This window comes from Pteropus alecto, unplaced genomic scaffold (assembly GCF_000325575.1).
Source record: "Pteropus alecto unplaced genomic scaffold, ASM32557v1 scaffold5, whole genome shotgun sequence".
Lineage (NCBI taxonomy): Eukaryota > Metazoa > Chordata > Mammalia > Chiroptera > Pteropodidae > Pteropus > Pteropus alecto.
In genome coordinates, this window is record NW_006441953.1 from 146,955 (window position 1) to 166,542 (window position 19,588).

Here is a 19,588-nt window from a genome sequence, read left to right on the forward strand (position 1 = left end):
GCTGGGTCATATTTTGCCTTGCTCCACACAGGACTGTACCCAGACAGAGAGGAAAATCACCACATGTAGCTGGCAGTCTAAGCCCAGAGTTGTATAACATTCTGGAAAGCCTTAGGGGATACTAGAGTACTCTGACCCATGGCCAACTGACCTGCCCCAAGAGATCAGACAGCTCAAAGGGGACTGCAGAACTGTGGATATTTCCTCCAGTTTGGGGACGTATAAAGGAATCCTGGTTTCAGGCCCCTGCTCCTGCCCTAGGAGTCTGCAAGGAGAAGGGCCAATTTTCTGCTCTGGTGAGGGCCTCTCGGAGATGAGGGGGTCTGAGACATTTATGAGGTTATTGTCTGAGGCAGAGTGAACTCTTATTATATGCCATGAACTATTTGATATGTCTTTTGTAACGGTTTTATAATTCAGTCTTCACAACACTCCTGCAAGGTGTTTTCATTTTATAGTTGAGAAAACTGAGGCCCAGAGAGGGCAAGTCACTTGTCCAGAGTAGTAAGAGTATTAGAATTTGGGCCAGATCTGCCTGACTTCAAGGTACACACACTTGGGCTTTTGTCAAACCACCCGGCTCCCCTCCAACTAAATTGCATGAACCTGTTGGCATCCAGAGGGGATCCCACTCTCAGGAAGACATCCCACACCCATCCCTCCCCACATACACACAAAATTACCCCACCACTGGGAGCCCCTAGAAGTGCTGACTCTGGCTTGGATTTCTCTTTGGGGCATCAATTGTTCTGATAACTAAGGACAGCTAATTTTTTTATCAAAAGAAAAACACGCATGGAGGCTTAGTATATGCTAGACATTACTAGATCCCGGGTCAATTTCTTACCTTATTCCTTTCTCTTTTTCCCAAATGAGGGGAGGGGACAATTCACAACAAAGAATTGAGACCTGGAGGGCAGAGAGTAAGAGAAGGGCAAACAAGGGACCATCTATAAGAGCACTGCCAGGGAGCCCAAAGGGCCATGATTTCAGTTGATACGTTGATTTAGGACAAGTTATTTCTCCATTCATCAAAAAAGAATCAGGTGGCATAATGATAAGTCTTGGTATATAATAAATAATTAACACGTTAGCTATCCTGGATTCAGGCCCCTGCCCCTGCCCTAGGAGTCTGCAAGGAGAAGGGCCAATTTTCTGCTCTGGTGAGGGCCTCTCGGAGATGAGGGGGTCTGAGACATTTATGAGGTTATTGTCTGAGGCGGAGTGAATTAGCTACTACTTTTCTGTTTTATTAATTTTATAGAGGGCAGAGAAGAAAATAATAAAGGCAATGAAATTGTGGAGAAAGGCACAAAATTAGGAGCTAGAGGAAAGCTATAATCCAAGAAAACAGAAAAGGAGAAAAGAAAAGGTAAAAAAATAAAAAAGACATAAGAAGATAAAATAAAACAGCAACCATATATAATAATTAGGAGAGGAAGTCACAACCAAGCGGAAGTTAGAAAAAAAAATAAAAATAAACTAATTATTCAGGGATGTAACTATGGAATGAAATGAAAATGTAATGTCTCCAGTCTTGGCCTCTCACACGAAGCTGCAAAGCCCATGCGGGTGAAGGAACTGGCAAGGAGGACCAGCTCTTTAAGTTGTCCAGGGTGTGATAAAACAAACAAACAAAAAGGTGAGGAGAAGGGAAGAAGCAAGATGGGGTATTAAACTAAATTAGCTTGAAGTGAATGGGAAAGGAGAAACCACAATAAGGAATAAAATCACCAAAAAAAAAAAAGCAAAAAGCAGAAAGTAAATAATCAAAGAGTAAGGGAAGGAAGGAAGGGCAGTGAACTAGTGGGACAGACTCCAGGGAAGAGGACAACCAAAGAAGAGTGGCCCTGAGGACGAAAATAGAAGGGGACTGGCGAGCAATGCGACAGAAGCAAACTGAGAAAAGACTAATAGGAGGTGATTTGGGGTTTGGGTCTCCACTCTGCCCCAAAGGGACACTGACAGAAGAATGGCCACTTAATCTCTCTGAGCTCTAATTTCCTTCTTCAATTTTAACACAAGAAGATGGAGTTTGATGATCTAAGGACCTGACTAGAGTCTCCCTGGAACACTCTACAAAAATAGAGTGTTAAATCCAGCCTCTTAAATCCAGCCTCCCCTCTCTTTCCACTTCAGTTGCTGGCTTGCAGGGCTCTATTCAAGGGCTAGAAATAATTCCAAAGAGGTAAAGAGAAAAGGAAGACCAACATGTAGAAGCAATGTAAAGCACACTCAGAAGTAAAGAAACAAATGAATAAAGTCTTACAGAAAAGAAAATAAAAGACATCCAAATGAAACAAAATATTGTAATACCCACTGCATAGCGGGCATAGTGGTAATTAAAGTTTTCCTTTGTTATTATTACATATTTATTTTATCTTTATGCCCTTGTTATTATTCCTTAGTATCAATTCTCAGTTAAAATTTTAAAACAAAACTATGGCATCCAATTGGGTGGGCAGAGAAAACATGAGAGTGAATATGTCAGAGAAGGAAAAATATAGCTACATGCCTGCAATGACAGAAAACTAAAAGAAAAATAATCTGATTGGAAAAGGCCTCAAAGATCCTATGGAGCTGGGACCTTTCAAAACAAAAATCGACAAACAATAAAGGTCTAAAACAGAAAAGTCTTAACAAAAAAGTTTTGCAACTGGTGTGCCTAGCCTGCTGGTGTGTCACATTTGGGTTCCTGTTGTGACTATTTGGCCACTGGGCTACTGGTTGTAAACTGCCTCATCCATTTGTCACAATTTGCTATGTCATTACTAAACAATAATAAAATAAATAATGCTAATTATCTACTTAAAAGTAAAAAAAGACCTACTTATAAAAGCAAAACTAAAGAGAAGTTCGTAACAAAAATTAGAGAGAACAGCAGCTGGTTATGCTCAAATACATACAGGAGGAGAAAGCAAATCTCCCTGTTACAAAGTGCAGCTAAAAATAGATGATGAAATACTTATTATTTGAGCTGGAAGGAATCTTAAAGGTTAAGATAGGACTTGAAAACTGGTTTTGCAGTTCTGTGTGTCCGATGTGTGTCCTTTTGCTGGAGCGTAGGCTCCTGGCCGATGGGATCGTACCAGGTCACGTGGGGGTTTATAATCACTGCAGAGGACACTGCAGCTGGTAGAGTGTAAACATGTAATTCATGTTTGTTGAATGAATGAGGGAATTAGTGCATTTCATTCAACCATTCATTTTACAAACGTCTGGAGAGGCAGAGAGTGTCCTGACTGTCAGTTCAGATCTCACGGCACTCTTCTGCCATCCTTCATTTGCTCCATGCCTCCTATCAAGGAACACACAGAGTGGCCCTCAGGGACCATGGAGTGGCCCAGGAGCTAAGAGCCAGCTCCACAAGTCCTGGCTCTCTCACTCTCTGGGGTCCTCAGCAAAACCCTTTTTTTCCAAGCCTGTTTTCCTCTCTGTGAAATGCTGTGATTGAATCACGTCATTTATATGATTTAGTTCTAAGAAGGAAATAAAACCCTACCTTACTTCAAGGAAAATCTCTGAGACAAATCTGGTTTTCAAAGGAAATCTTGAACTGAAAGCAGCTTCCAAGACTTCTCAGAAGGACCATACAGTTGAGCATCAGTTGATAAACGAGTGTGTACAATGTAATTTTTGGATATATATGAACAATCTTTAAAATTTTTTTCACGCAAAGAAAAGAACTACACAATTCTTTCTGTATCTGACTTTTCTTTGGAAAGTGGCATAGAACTTTCAGAAAGGTGAATTTCAAAGAATTTTTATTAGTTATCTGAATTTTGATAATTAGATTTTTTGCCTGTATACAGAAAACTAATCTTTGGTTCCCCACTAGTCTCCTTAAATTGTGAAGCCGGCTTTTGCCTTCTATCTTTAGGGCTGTGGACTAAAATAAAGGTCGTGCTTTTAAAAAAAAAACAACAACTTTCAAAATAATCACTGTTCAAATCTCGAACACTAAAAACTCTGATTTCCATTTGTGTCTGATGGGAACAACTTCAGGCTCGGCAGACAGGAGAAAGGCCAAAGGCAGCTGCAAAGGGCACACTACGGGAGCTTGTGCCCGGTTCCTCCCTCCTCTGCACTCTGTCCTCCCTTCCCCTTGCTTCTGCACCTCCACAGCTCACACAAAGGCCTCACAGGATTAGCCGCTCCCAAATAACCTTAGGTAAAGATATCACCTGTCCAGAAGATTAAAACATTTTTGTCCAGAAGCTACGCTTTTCCTTCTGCAAAACTAATTATCTGAGTCTCTTCCATATGCATACTGATTTTTTTCCTTATTTTCTTTATCAGACAAAAGATACATTCTTTCTTTTTAATCCTCCCACTCCTCTCCTTATCTGTGATTATATACACTGTGCCTGTTACAAATTCTTGAAGAAAAATCATTCAAATCATCTATTACTAGACTGTAAGTAAAATGAGGCTTGTGCTTTCACCTGAATTCTTAGAGAAAGACCCAAGGATTTTTGAACAGTGGCCTAATGTTGTCTTGCAGTCCAATAAGTGTAAAGCATCGTAACAATCCCTTAGTTTAAAAGGGGTTTTGTAAGTTGCAATATACTGTTATGTCACCTGATGTTCAGATACATTTTGAGTAGATATTATCGACATGTAAGTGTCATGAGTGCTACAGAGTGAGTAGCCTAAGAACACGTAGCCGTAGCCGCAGCTGGTGAGAAGCTGTTACTCTAATCAAATGATCCTACTTCCTAATTTAAGGCTCTTTCATTGCACAATGAAACAATGTTCTGTTCTTTTTCAGTTCAGAAAATAAAGAAATGGCTTATTTCTTCTATATATGCATAGAAAAGTTTTCTCTCCTTTGATAAGGGATAATCTTACCAAAGAGTGAAAGTCCAAGAAATATTTACGATGTCAACCCTTCCTAATCAGAAGAGAACAGAAGAATTTGGCCCCAGAGCGCTGTCATCTTCGTGCTGATATCTGAAGTTTGCCTGTCTTACGTGTGTGACCTGACGTGTCCTGGTTCACTTTTCCTATCAAGTTCCATGAACTGTATTTACAGCAAGGATTCCTGTTGTCAATTTGGATTAACTCAGGTATTACAAATCTACTTTATCTGATTTCCTTTAGAGAGGGACAAGTGGAAGTTGCTTCTTTTCTGAAAGGAGAGAATGCAGATATGAAAATGAGTGCCTTGTAAGGGCTGCAGGCTGAGAGTAGTGGATTCAGTCTGAATGGACTAAATCAAACACAGCAACCCCTCTAGTAGATGTCAAGCCCGTGTGTGTGCGTGTGCGTGTGTGTGTGTGTGTGTGTGTGTGCGCGCGTGCGCGCGCGTGCGTGTGCGTGTACAACATCTTAAAGACCTTAGACTCATCTAAGAAAAAGTATTTGGATCATCCGAGAACAAAAACGGGAGCTTAAAAAATACAGCCTTTTTGTTTAAGAAACTTCAAGAGGAAAATGTGGAGGAGGGAGATAAGCTTTTCTACAGATTTTAGAAAACCCCCATAACAAGAAAATGTCAGGTTTTGACTCTCCTTACTCCTGAGGAGTTAACAGTGTTCCCAGTGCTGTCTCAGGATGTTCTGCCTTCTGTCCCTGAGGCTGCCAGGAATAGAGTGAGGCTCACTCCATGAAATCCAGACCGGGTTTTTGTTTCTCTCCCATACCAACCATCACCAAAGGCTAATCTGACAGATACATGGTTCAGTTCCCTCCCACTCACAGGTGAGAAAAACAACAGGCAATTCTAAAGAGTCAAAGGGAGAAAAGCCACAGAGGCTGAGGAGTGAGGAAGCTAGGCAAGAAAATTAGCTCCTTAATAATTTGGATAGGATTTTGTTCTAATCTTCCAAAATGCCCATTTCTAGACAGTGTTCTCTGCTATAAATCTGCCACTTCAAACACAAAGAAATAGGATTGCTCTTAATCCCTTAAATAATTGAAGTCACACTCACCAGCAGCTGTTCTGTCCTACTTCCTGGTGACTGCTCATCATCTGTGTTCCACCACAAAACTCATGGTGGTGCCGTCAAAAGAAGGGGGGGCAATGATCCTTGGCCCCAGGGGCTGCGAAGTGATGCTGATGACAGGCTTGCCATGCAGCTGGGCGAAGCCTTTGGCTCCCACGAGCTGGGATGTGGCTGCCGGGGCAGAGGAGGAAGAGGAGGCGGGAGACTGACCAGAGGCTGTGAAGTATGGGGCCTCAGTGAATGTCGAAGCTGCCTCTTTGCTGGGGGGCTCTGTGGCCATCTGAGAGAGCTCACTGCTCCCTGTAGTGTGAGCAATTGGTGTGGGCTGCAGGGCGTTGGCGGGCAGCACTGTGGGCAGAAATCCAGGGTAGATCATGTAGGTGGGTCCATAGGCACCGGGACTCAGGGCTAAGGGGGGCACAGGGAGAGACATGGGAGCCACAGCCTGCTGCTGGGAGGTCATGGGTACATCCACATACTGCCCTGTCTCAGGGTCAAACAGTCTCCGGGTCATGGGCTGTACTGGAGTGTCCACCAGATAGTACTGGCCAGTCGTCACATCCAGGAGCATCTTGCGCTGGGTCTGCTGAGGCTGTGGCTGCTGGAAGGGATCTGTGGGGACGGGAGCTGCGCCTGCAGGCGCCGGGGCAGGCATGCCAGGTGGAGAGAAGCAGAGGACCTGGGGCTGGGCCCCCTGCAGGGTGAAGGGCAGTGGCTGTTGGTGGTAGATGGCAGTGGGAGGATGCTCTGGGCTCTGCGGCCCTGGAGGGGCAGTTACCGGCTCTCGTGGGTTGTCAGGTTTGGTACGCCACGCTGGACGGCTGGTTCCACTGACTTGGGAGCCTTTGGAGCTGCTAGGGACCTGACTGCGGGCGCTCAGGGGGGGCAAGCTGCAGAGAGTGGTCACTGAGGAGGCCGGGGCCCCCTCCCTCCCAGCCCCAGGCCTGCCTGGAAGCTCCCCAGCTGCAGAGCTTCCTTTAAGGGGGATAGTCAGATAATTCTCACAGTCACTATTGTTCTTATCCAAACTGCTGCCATTTTTCCTGTTGGTCACCTCATCGAGAGGTGCCCTGGTGGCTGGAGAGATCTTGAGGGACCGTAGTCCCTGAGACTTGATGCCCTTTGCTGCTGAAGGACTTTCTGGAGAAAGCCCCTGTGGGAACTTGCCAGCGACACCCCCAGTTTTCTGGGTGCTGCTGGCACTAACTGTGAAGACATTCCGGTTGCTGGGGAGTGGTGGGAGGGGCTGCAGGGGCTGGGTTCTCTCCACATCCTTGTGGACTGGGGGGATATAGAGGGAACGGGGCCTTTCCCTGGCCAGGTTCTCAAAAGCAGCGGCTCGAGCAGACACACTCTCCATACTCGGATTGGAGTTTCTCCGCTGCAGACGCTCCATGGGCGCCCCTCGCAGGACCACTCCGCCCTTGTTTCCTGTGCCGCGCTCTCCTGCCTCACCCAGGCGTTTGGCCAGCTTGTCCGGGTCCCTCTCGGCAACCCCGGAGCCTTCCCTCTCCTCGCTGGCAATGAGCGACAGGACGTGGCTGTCTGTCATGATGGGCAAGGGGTCGCTTTTGCGCTTCCACTCGTTCCTGTCGAAGCTGTACAGCTCTTCCATGGACCTTACAGCTGCCGTCAGCTTCTCCAGGGCATTCCGAGATGGCTTGGGGCCTTTCGCTTCCTCCTTGACCTCTTCGTCCTTGGCCTTCTCTGGGGTCTTCTGAGCAGAAGCCTTGGAGACAATCTTGAGCACAGGCAGGTATGAGCCCTGCTCAGGCTTATTGGGAGCAATGGTGGCCACGGGCAGCCTGCCAGATGCCCTGTGAACCAAGACCGTCCCTTCCAGAGAGGAGGAATTCAAGCCACTGCTGCAGCCACCTTTGCCCAGGCTCTCCCTCAGCTCTCGGTCCATGCTGTCTTCTCTCTGGTTCACCACAGCCTGGCATGTAATCACCATGGGGGAGAGGGATCTGGACCCACCAGCTGCAGGAGCCAGCTGCCTGGGTTTGGGCCCCGTCAGCCCCTGCTCCGGGGTCACACTGCCCTTGTCACTGCTATCTGCTGACCCTTTGATTAGTTTCCTGACATCTCTCACTTGGTGGAGGGGTCCCTGAGCCTTGGATTTGTCTCTGACGTCTCTCACCTGGAACTGGGGCACTTTTTCCAGATTGTCCCCCCGGAAGAGTTTCTGCTGCACCCTGCTGTTGTCCTCAATGGTCCTGAGGAGGTTAGAGGCGCTGCCACTGGCCAGTTTGGGCGTGAGCAGCTTGGCAATGTTGAAGTCGGAACTTGGCTGCTGCACACTCCCCAGCCGGATCTTGATTTCCGGAGCCTTGGGCCTGATGGGGGCAGTGGAGGTGGCCTGGGCAGCTGGGTACTTGGTGGCCTGTTTCCCTGGCTGCTTGTCTTTGGATGTCTGCTGGATGTTGGGGACAAAGAGACGAGACATGATGGTGGACTTGCTGGCAGAGATCTCCCCGAGATCAGCCCTCCAGTCGCCCCCTTTGGGGAGTTTCAGCTTCCCAATGGGGGCTTTTTCTTCTCGCTTCTCGGCCTCTTTCTCTTTCCACGATCGGAATGCACTGTTCTGACTACGGAGGAAGATGCCCTTGACAGTCTCTGATGCATTCTTTTTAATTTCACACACTTCTTCTGTGTGCCCATCGGCGAAATTTCGGCTGGAGCCTGCATTGCTCTCCCGAGGAGCACTGGCTTTGAAAATTGGGGATTTAGACCCGGCTATAGACCCCTCCCCACCAGGGTCTGACACGCTGAGCACCGTGTACTCGGAGCTGGCCTCCGAGTGGCGAGAGCTCTGCCTCTGCAGGCCCCTCTCCCGCTGCTTCTCACCCCCAGGGGGGCCCTCTAGCTCCTTGGATGTACTGGAGAGGCTGTGGTGAGATGTGTCAGTGACTTCTCCCCTCTCCATTTTGAACTCATGTTCCCGCTGCATCTTCTTGGAGATGACATTTTTGAGCAGACTGGAAGCAAACTTGGACTTCTTCTGGGCGCCCTCCACACGGGAGACAGGTTTGCTGCTCTCAGAGGTCTCTGAGCCATCGTCTGTGTACACTGACCCGGGACCTTTGTTGGAGCCTTTGGTGGTCTTGCAGGGCCCAGTGGCTGAGCTGGCTTTGCTCTCACTGCGAAAATTCAGAGGCTCCAGAAGGGTGACTACGCGGGAGCCAGTCTGGACCTGCTTCTGGAAACACAGAGGTGTCTCCACGTGTTTGATTTCCCCCTCAACTTTGCTGACCACGAACTCCAAGGCCTTGGTCTGGGACTTCCTGGAGTGGATGTAGAGCTGGTCTGCAGTCGTCCTGGCTCCACCGCCCTTCCTCAGACCTGCGGCCACCGAGGCCGCACTGCTCCTGAGCAGGCTCTGTTCCACCCTGGCTCCAACACCTCCACATTTTAGGTCCAGGAAGGTTGACCAGCGTCCGAAGCCGACTTCGGAGAGCGTGGAGGACTCCCGAGAGCTGATGTTCAAAGCCTCAAAGTAGGGGTAAGCGAGGCTCCGGAAGGCACGGGAGGTCAGGTTACGCACCTCTTTGTCCGCGTCGTCCAGTTCACTCACGGCACTGGAGGCCCCGCTCGAATAGTCCACCAGCTCCTTCGCCCGGATGGCCCCGCATCGGGTTTGCAGGCGAGCAGGAACAGCGATGAATTTCTTTGCATGGTCCTGAGCCACCGCTGCAGCCGGGTCTTGCTTCAGTGAACTTGAATTGTGTTCAGCAGCTGTAGAGACGCGGAGGCTCATGTCGCCTTCATGCTTGGCAGCATAAATAATGTTTTGCTTTGCACGCACGTTGCTAGGCTCATTTATAGCCCGGGAAGTCGGTTTGATTGATAGGAGGATCTGGCTCGCTGCATTCCCACAGCTGCTTGCGGCGGCTGCTACCCCTGAAGCTGCCTCCGGGGGCTGTGGCAAGGGCTCAGGCAGAGTGGCAGTGCCAGGGCCAGTGGGTGGGGGAGTGGGGCCACTGTCAGAAGGGCCACTGCCCACTTCTGTGCTGCTGGTGTTGCGACCACTGCTGCCTGCGCTGGGGCGGGCGGGATCACTGCTGGTGGGGCTGGGTGTCCGGGTGGCATTGGTGCTGGGAGTGGTGCTGAGGTAGCAGCTGTTATCCTCTTCAGTGGGGGTAGTGACGTCCCCTGGGGTCTCATCGCTGCCACCAAAGGAAGCATAGTCCACGAATGAATAGATCACGTTGTTGTCCTCGAAATCCCAGCGGGAGGCCAGCCCTACGTCGAAATCCATGTCCTGTTCAACCTCACTCAGCTGGATCTCGTGGGTGGTGATATAATGAGGCTCCTCATTTGCTGGGGGGCCCCTGCTGCCCTGAGACTTGGCAATAATGTCTCTGCACTCTGTTCCATCTTCTCCGCTACCTGCATCCGCGCCCCCTCCTGCTTTTTTCCCTCCCACTCCTCCCCGGGGCTGGCAGCTCACGGCGCTCTCACCACTGTCACTCTCAAAGCCTAAAGATGAAGACGAGGTGGCCAGAGCCCCTGCCGATGTGGTGGTTTCATCCAACTTGGAAAGGCCACTTTCTGCTTTGTCCCCCAGGGAGGAGGAGGAGGAAGAGGAGGAGAAGGACAAGTTACTGCACTCGTCATTGGAGGAGAGTTGGGGTCTGGAGAGTTCCGAGGAAGCAGGATTCTCCTGGGGGGTTGGAGCCTTGCACTCTTGACCACTGGGTTCATCCTGGGCTTTCTCTTTGGGACTCCTGGAGGGCCTTTGATCCCCAGATGAGCGCTCCAGTGTTAGTGTCACGGTCCGGGGACTCTCCTTCTTGACTCCAGCTGAAGCACACATCTCTACATATTGCGCTTCTCCCTGGGAGCAGGCTGATGGCTTGGGCAGTGGCTGCAGCTGCTGCTTTAGCTCCTGGCTATCTTGAGCTCCGCTCACCCGGTCCCCCACCTCCCTCAGTCTGGCCTGTGGATCCAGCTCAGGAGTGGCCGCTTCCATTCTGAGCCCTTGCCTAGGTATCGGCAACAGGAGGAAACAGTGGTGAGCGCTCGGGCTGTCCTGGATCCCTCCCCGGCACTGGAGGGGCTGCAGAGTTGCCCGAAGCAGGGTCCCACGTGCCTGGACTGGCCCCAAGGCTGCAGGCACCACTGCCACTGCCGCCACCACCTCCCAGTTCTTCAGCCCCTGTGGCGAGGCCGGGACAAGCCTGACGGAGGTGGGAAGGCTTCTGGATGGGGTAGCAGAGGTGGTCTGTGGCCAGGGGGCTGCTCCTCTGGCCGAGACTGTGGCCACCTTCCTGTAGCTGAGCTGTTCTGTCCAGTTGTTGGCCTGGCACTGTCGGCAGCTAGGAGTCTGAATGCCATCAGCCACGGAAGGAGCAGCATCTGTAGGTCGACCCCGAGACTCCCAGAAATGAAAGGAAAGCATGTGCTGTTTCTCGTGAAGCCTTGTCCCTTTCCTGGATGGGGCAAGAGTGGGTCACGTCATTCCAGAAATATTTTTAGTGTCTATTTCCTAGTTATAGTGAAACCATACTTGAGCGTAGAGAGGAGGCTCTAAGATGAAAAGAGAAGGTTGGGGGCGTAGGAGGCATGTGGGTTCTAATTTAAACCAACCAAATGTCCTATGTAATCTATTATAGTGTTGTCTAGCAAGTATGAAAGTATTCTTCACTTACTGCCACTTTTACTCCCAAGTCTGATTAAATGTTTTTTTTCCCCTCTTGTTCTTAAATGAAATCCAAATTCTGCATTGCGTTTCAAATCAATTAAGGACAATCCAGAACAATTTCAAAATCTCCCTTCTAGAATCCTCACTGTGCAGACTCAAAGTACAAAAGGGCATTTTAAAGACTTAAAACATAATACTTTAAATAAACTTTTTATTACAGTGACTAAAAAGGAGAGTGTGGGGTCAAAACTGACACTACTTCAACTCCCAACACTATCCAATCAACCTCAAAATAGTTCCCTAAACTAAAACTGTGACAAGACAATAAACCTCCAATTAAATATAGCCTGAGCTGCAGCCTCCCGATTCGGTTACACTGGCTGAACTCCAGACCTGCAGGGCACCAAGTCAATAGGCACGAAAGAACAACGAACACACTTACCCTTCATGAGTACAGTGTAGCTTGGAGGGAGGTTCAGAGAGGAAATGTGACCCGCTGGCATGCCCCATGGAAACAAAGCCAAAATCCCAGGTCACTGGCTCTGAGGTACATCCATTTCAGATAATTCAGTAGTTGTGAATTTGCCAAGCAACCCAGATGGGGGTTCTATGCTTGCTATCCTCAGGGCAGATCACTTGGGTTATAAGTGGAGAACCACAACTCTTGGTTTTGGTGAGATCTGGCCCTCGTCACCTGCCAGGCCCAGTTCCACCACTATACATAGCCTATGTGTCACTTATACCGATTGAATAAAGCACTATTTTAAACATCCACGTTTGTGAAGAACAAAAATAACACCATCGACCATCCCCTTCCAACATGAAAGCCACCCCCGCACAGAAAAATGTTCCTTCCTCTGGTTAGGCGTGGGGGTAGGTATGGAGTGGGGGCCTCAGACAACTGAAGCATCTACCTTCCCATACTGAGATGTGGACAACACAGCCCTGCCACTCTTCCCACAACAACTTGCTTCTGCCTATATCATTGACATTAAAAACACAACACAGGGAAAAACTGGAAATATCAAGTCTCACGATGTGTAAATGAAGCCAGAGCATAAGGTGAAGAGAGTAAAAGAGAAAAGGAAAGGGAAAGAAACAGAGAGAGGGAGAGAGGAAGAGAAGGAAGAAGAATTTGCCAATTTGCTCTCAGCTTTGTGATAATGGGGACCATGCTCAATGGTACAAAATCCTAGATTCTTCATGATAATAGAAAATTTTAAATAATGATGATTATAACTAAAACTTATAAGTGCTTACTATGAGCAAAGCACTATTTGGAGAATTTTTAAATGTGTATATATTAATTTTTTTAATCCTCATAACCACCTGAGTTAGGTATAATGACTATAGTGACTTTATAGATGGGAAAGCTGAGTCACAGAGATGGTAAAGAATTACAGAGCAGAATTCAAACCCAGGCCGTCTGGCTCCAGAGTTTGAATGTTTACCACAATGCTACAGCGCTTTGCTGACTTCCATGCTCAAACACTCTCCATGGCATGTTGATGCTCAGCTGGAAGGGAGCACTGCACCCTCCAGGAATTTCATCTGCATGACCACAGATCAACCATATAACCATTTCTTGGTTTTCTTCTCTCTTTCTTTCTTTCTTTCTTTTTTTTTTAAATATCATCAACCTGTGTATACATTATATACTCAGGGATTAAGGAAACTGACACTATAAATAAAATGAAGTAAAATATAATTGGCTCCTTCAGGCAAACAGAGTATTTTTAATCTTCCATTTTATCTTTGCTTTGAGGCCTTGAACAATAAATCCCGAACACTGTCTCAAGTACTATGAGCCATACACACTTCATAACTGAATAGAGGACAGAGTTTCTGCCCACCAAGACAATTATAATCTAAGGAGGAATTTTCCATCACTTTCCATATGGCCCTGTCTGTCATGACAACTTGATAGATTTCAGTAGTTCCCCCTGCAGCTGGCAAACAGCACTGGAAGGTCAGATGCCCTGGGTACAGTGCGTAATTGCTTAATGCCTGAAGTTCTGGAAACCGACTTCCAGAGTCTTGCTTCCTCCAGTGAGCACAGTCCTAGCCGAAGCTCCTCAAGAGACAAAGGGAGAGGTTATCCTAGAAGAGGTACTTACCTCCAAAATATCTGTGTGGCACCTTTTCCTTTTTCTATATGAATGGATGCAAGCGTAGGAAAAATTTTGTAGGAAAATCTTTTTCAAATAAAGTCAATTTCCAAAAAGTAGAATTTAATTCAAACCACAAATTCTATTTAAAAATCAAACAAACAGAGAATTTGGAGGACAAATTGAAAGATTAAAAAAAAAAAAAGAAAGAAACTCATAAATGAAAAACAATGACCAATTGAAGGGTAAAATGGAATGATTACCCCAAATTGCCTGCCCTCTGGCATTTTCAGAGTTCCTCTATTTAAAAAAAACAAACACAGAATTTGGAGGACAAAATGAAAAATTAAAAAAAAAAAAAGAAAGAAACTCATAAATGAAAAACAATGACCAATTGAAGGGTAAAATGGAACGATTACCCCAAATTGCCTGCCCTCTGGCATTTTCAGAGTTCCAGGCAGTATATGTTACTATGAGATAGGCTCAATTCTGTTGAAATAATTTGCAGGCATTTGGTAGGCATGGAGCCTTTTATTCCTTAATATGACTGCAGTCATTTTTTTTACAGATGAACTCAGTGATTGCCTACCTGATCTCAACTCTTGAGCAATTAACAGTGACTAATGTCACAAGCATCAGCCCATGTTAAGCAGGCACACTTGCCAGACTAGGCAAGGTATATTTGGTAGATAACTTTATATGGGAATTCAAAGAGCAATAAAGGAAATGACTCAGTGTCATTATTTTTACCTCTACAGAGAAAGTTTCTCAACATCCCCTGAAAGTCTTGTGAGATGTATCATAGTATGGAAAACTTTAACATGATTAAAGAAATTAAGAATGAAGGCCAGTCTATTCACCAACTGGTAAAAGGGTATGGTTATACTTCAGGTCTCTGACAGTGGCACAATATGATAGACAAGCAAATCATTTGAAAGGAAGAAAAGTTTATCAGAGGCAGATCACTAGACTAGAAATGAAAAGATAGATTTAAACTCTGACTCAAAGTAGGAACCAAAAGGTGATACCAAACACAGACATTCTCAGGATTCTCTGAGTTAACAGGAGAGAGGTATTCTCTGATTACTTTAAGGCTTTCCATAAACGCGTGCACACCTTTTCCTGCATGCCTATTCCAGCACACTTATGTGAAGGAGGCTTTTCTGTTGGCCACTGTTTAACACCCAGAGTGTGGCCCAAGTAGGCATACCTAAGAATTACATCCAAAGGAAAAGCACCATATTATTTATATTTTGCTTGGGGGGACCAAAGAGTGTCTATTTCTTTAGTTATTGAAGTAAATGCTTTACATATTTTAGCTTGTTTAATCGTCTCAAAAAACACTGTGAGAGAGAAATTGTTATTCCCATTTTATAGATAAAAAATTGGAGTTGAGCGAAGACATGTAGTCTGCATGACTTTTCACAATTATTAAGGGCTGGAGCCCTGACTGACCAGCTGTGAGTGACTCAAGTCCACACTCAGTTGGTGATTGAGCACTCAGCCCATGAGATGGAGGTTACAGGCTCATTCCTACTGCTGGCCAATTAGCTGTTCTACAGCTTCAACCAGCTGCCTGCAAAAGGGACCAGCTGGTCACCATGGAGTCCAAGGAAATGGAGTGGCACGATTTGTGTAAAACTATCCTTGCAAATAGAATACAACATGTACCACCAGGACGAATAAGTAGCGCTATCTTCTTGTGCAAAGAAGAGCACATTATTGTAGACTCATGCCATGTACATTGCAGGCACAACCCCTTAACTATGCCCTTGAAACTTGGAAGGACAAGAAGGAACAGTTCACCACCAGAAATAAAACTTTAACAGACACTCAAGCCTGCACGCAGAGGGCAGATGTGATGCAAAAAAGGTTCTTTATTTTTCCCCTGTGAGTCAGGGTGTGTATCAAGTGGTTGCTCTCTCTGGTCTCCTTTCCTCCTCCCTCTTCTCTCAGTGATCTCATAGACATTTTGCCTTCCTTTTCCTCACCCCCATTCCCCATCTCCTTCCTCTTGGCCCCTGATGATAGTTTATGTTCTCTAAAAAAGCAAATAATTTCATTGTGTGTTGCAGAGACGGTTTGGTAACTTACATGGATACAGAGAGGAAGATGGACAATAGTGGCCACCCTACTCCTATCTCCATGGCTCATCTGATTTTCTTTTGAGAGGTTGAGGTTTTGGTGTTTCAGATCTTACTGGATAAAGGAAAATTATACCTTCCAGACCAATGTCAAAGTGAAACATTGACATAACAAATAAATCTTCCTCTATGTAATATTGCACTTTGGAGAATCTAACTGTAAATGTTTGCTCGTCTCTCTGTTATCCCAGCCTGCAGGAGGCAGGGTCCTGAGAGGGGAGATGTGGAGTGTGCCTCCCTGGTCTGGGACAGCAGCTCAGAGAAGATGCCTCAAGGCTTTACTAAGTCACTGTAACTTTTTCCAGTTGGTGATGAAACAGAATTTAAATAACCAGTCAACTCAGCTGCCTATCTACAGTATAACATAGATGAATGATTTCTATGATTTTAGAAAGAAATGTTTTCTTTGCCCTTTAATTGCATTTCGGGAGCTAGAATCATGGTTTTGTTTTGTGTGACTTGGGAAAATATTTCTTCCTTTCTACATTTCTGATTTCAGACTTCAGCTATTTCAAACATGAGCCCTTAAAGATTTACTCAATATTTTATTTTTTGGCTTTTTATTTTCTACGAATACTTTGAATAACTACGAAAAGATTTTAAGATCTCATTTCTTGATTTGAATCTCATATTCAAATCTGCTGAAAACTCAAGTATTAAGATGCATATTAAGCAACTTTTTAGAAAACAATCTGATAGTTTCTATCATACAGAATAAGAACACTAGGGTTTAATAATATATGTACAGTGTCCGACCATGCTACTCTGAACAAGCCTGATCCCATCTGATCTTGAAAGCTAAGCAGGGTCGGGCCTTGTTAGTACTTGGATGAGAGACAACCTAGGAAGACCAGGTGCTGTAGGCTTACAACAACCATGTTTTTTTCTTTTATAATAGAAATAATTTTATTTTGGGAAATTTTAATTTCTTTTCTATAAACTTTCCTTAAGCTCATTCAGCTTAGAATTGAAGCAAAAATAACTCACACAGAGGCAGATCAAAGAAAACTTGCAGCTGTTTTATTATTTTATTAATGTAAGAAATGAAGTTGAGAGAATTTAAGTAACTTGCCAAAGGTCACACAGCTATGAGAAGCAGAGGAGGACTAGAATCCATGTCTCCCGACCCCAAATTCAGTGCTTGTTACTGTGATGCTCAAACTTTGCCATCAAAGTGACCAAAGGGAAACAGAGACTAAATTGCATTCTTAAAAATGTTTATGTTCTCTAAAAAAGCAAATAATTTCATTGTGTGTTGCAGAGAAGGTTTGGAAGAAGAGTCGGAGTCTGGAAATGTGTAACTTACATGGATACGGAGAGGAAGAAGGACAATAGTGGCCACCCTACTCCTATCTCCATGGCCTTTTATTAAGTTTCACAACAATGCTAGCTTTGTAATTTAGTAATAGTTATTATCAGGTTAGTAGATACAAGCTACAGCCAACTCCCAGATTCAGCCTCAAAGCCACCTCCATGTTCTCAGCTATTTTTTCTCAAGAATCTTTTTCTTATCCTCTAAAGTATCCTTTTCTAGTCCCTAGAGCAAGAAGTCTCAGAATCGGTCGGGCATGTGCACCCTCCCTGCAATGTGTCCTTGTGTGCAAGTCCACATCTACTTCTGATGTCCTCGTTGCTCCAAGCACCAGACACTCTGCTAGGAACATTCTGTACTGCAGGCATCTCTTACAACATAATACAGGGTCCCTAAAGCTCTAGGCAGCATTTATGGGAAGGGACTAAACTTCAGAGGTCCCCTCAATGAATTCATTTGGGTCTATAGACCATGGAGTTCCTTTGGGGTTGTGTATTATTGTGCTCTCTCTGCTCCCTATTTGCCCTTCTGCCATCCATTCTCCAGTTGTCAGGATGATTTTTTTGCAAATGCAAATCAGCTCTGCCACTCCCTCTCTGAAAACGCTTTCCTTTGCACTTGGGATAAAATCTAAACCACGCGAGACCTAGCTCCCACGTGTGTTTCCAGAGTTTATTGTGAGCAGTCACAACAAACGCTGGTCACAGCAGTTTTCTTTCTCCCTGTGTTATTCTTCCCTGCCTTGGGCTGTCAAACTGTTTGAAAACTCTTCCTCCCTTCCCCTGGTTCTTTAATACCTGGCTTCTTCTTATTCCTGTTTTAGCTTAGTCTTCATTTCCTCAGATCTTCCCTGACCATTCTGTCTAAAGTGGCTCTCAGAATGACCAGGTGTCCCATCACACCATACTGTCGCATCACATTACATGACAATTACCTTTATAAAATTGTTGTCCTGGTTTCTTGCCTATTAGGCTAGGTCATGTCCAACTTGTTTATTGCTTTAATCTCAACATCTAGGAAAATATAAGCTTCACAAAGGCAGAGATTTTCTTTTCTTTCTTTTTTACTTTTTTACTCTTGTTCTCTGATATTGTGCCCAGTGCCTACAAAAGGGCTACACAATAGGCACACAACAAATTTTTGTTGACTGTTGAATGAAGGGTAGAGACCCAGTAAATGCTGTTTTGTCTATATTATTTAATCAATCCATTAGTCAATAAATAGTTTAATTATTACTTTTGGATAACTGGAGAGAAGTTAGCAAAATTATTTAGGGAGAATTCTCCTTAGATGAATAGCTAAAAATGATTTATAACCATGCATCAAACCATTAAGATCTATGGGTATTATTAATATGTTATTTATAAACAGTCACAGCCAAAGTCCTTAGAAAACACTTAGGACTCAAAAGTTAGCAAACTAGTCCCTCGTTATCTTCTTTACCTTATAAATTTGCTTGGTAACAAATTTTTAAAAATAATGCAAAGATAGACTTCCAAATACAGTGTTATCAAATAATACAAATTCAGAATGAATAAATTTTAAAATAATGACTTTTGTTTACAATGCAACTCAACAGTTGATGCAGTAAATTCAGAGTCGGCCCCTTTGGCATATGCCACAGTACTTCATCAAACTAGTCACTGCCTCCAACACAACTCTTTGCTGTCAGTTGGCCCATTATATCACGCAAGAGCCTCCTGGGCTAAAAGAAATCTCTGAATATATAGTCTTTAAAAGGTCAGAGGTCATTAATCAAGAAAGACTCATTACTTTAAGTTCAGAAAGCTAACCATTTTCTTCCAGCAGCCACCGGTGATGAAGGGTGCAAGGAGATCTTTCACTGCTGAGCTTCTAGGCTTAGTGGGATTATTAAGGAAGGAGAAATCAGGCAGATGCATTTCAGGCCCACAGACCCTTCTTATATTTATAACAAGATGTTTTCCTAGTAACAGTTTATTTTGCTGAAAACATTTAAATAAAAACTTCTAGAGCTTCTTTTGAAAAGATGGGTTCACATTCCCGGTCAAGCACCTGCCTGACTTTAATGTGCTCCTATTTTAGTCCCTGTAAACATATATCCCCTTCCTTAAGACTTGAGTTAGTCTCTGTATAATTACCACACACACACAGCCTCTAAAAAGAGATTAAGTACAGAGGATCTTTCTGACTCTGTGAACTGTCCTCTCTGTATGCCCTTAGCAGCTAGAGAAGCAAACTCATGGATATGGAAACCATTCTAACTCAACACAACGCACTTCTAATATGATTGCTCACAAAACGCTCTTACTGACTCTGGAGTATGTTCTCCTAGTTTTGAAAAGTCTGTCACCTGAGTTTTCTCCAATGTCTTAGTGTGACTAAACCAATCTTTGTACAATTCTGGATAAGAACCAACATACAGGTGAAAAACTCTCCTGTGTCACTCTGAC

At 45.2% G+C, this 19,588-nt stretch overlaps 1 protein-coding gene across 1 annotated transcript in view; it reads right to left on the reverse strand.

The window, feature by feature from the left end:
- CUNH4orf54 (chromosome unknown C4orf54 homolog) overlaps nucleotides 1-13,987 on the reverse strand; it is a 20,229-nt gene extending 6,242 nt beyond the window's left edge. Inside the window, exons 1-2 of the mRNA XM_025051816.1 lie at nucleotides 13,710-13,987; nucleotides 5,934-11,380 (exon numbers count right to left, since the gene is read on the reverse strand). Of these exons, the coding sequence (XP_024907584.1) occupies nucleotides 5,971-11,349 (5,379 nt within the window). The 5' untranslated portion in view covers nucleotides 11,350-11,380; nucleotides 13,710-13,987 and the 3' untranslated portion in view covers nucleotides 5,934-5,970. The remainder of the gene's footprint in view (nucleotides 1-5,933; nucleotides 11,381-13,709) is intronic.
- Between the last annotated feature and the right edge of the window lie 5,601 nt (nucleotides 13,988-19,588).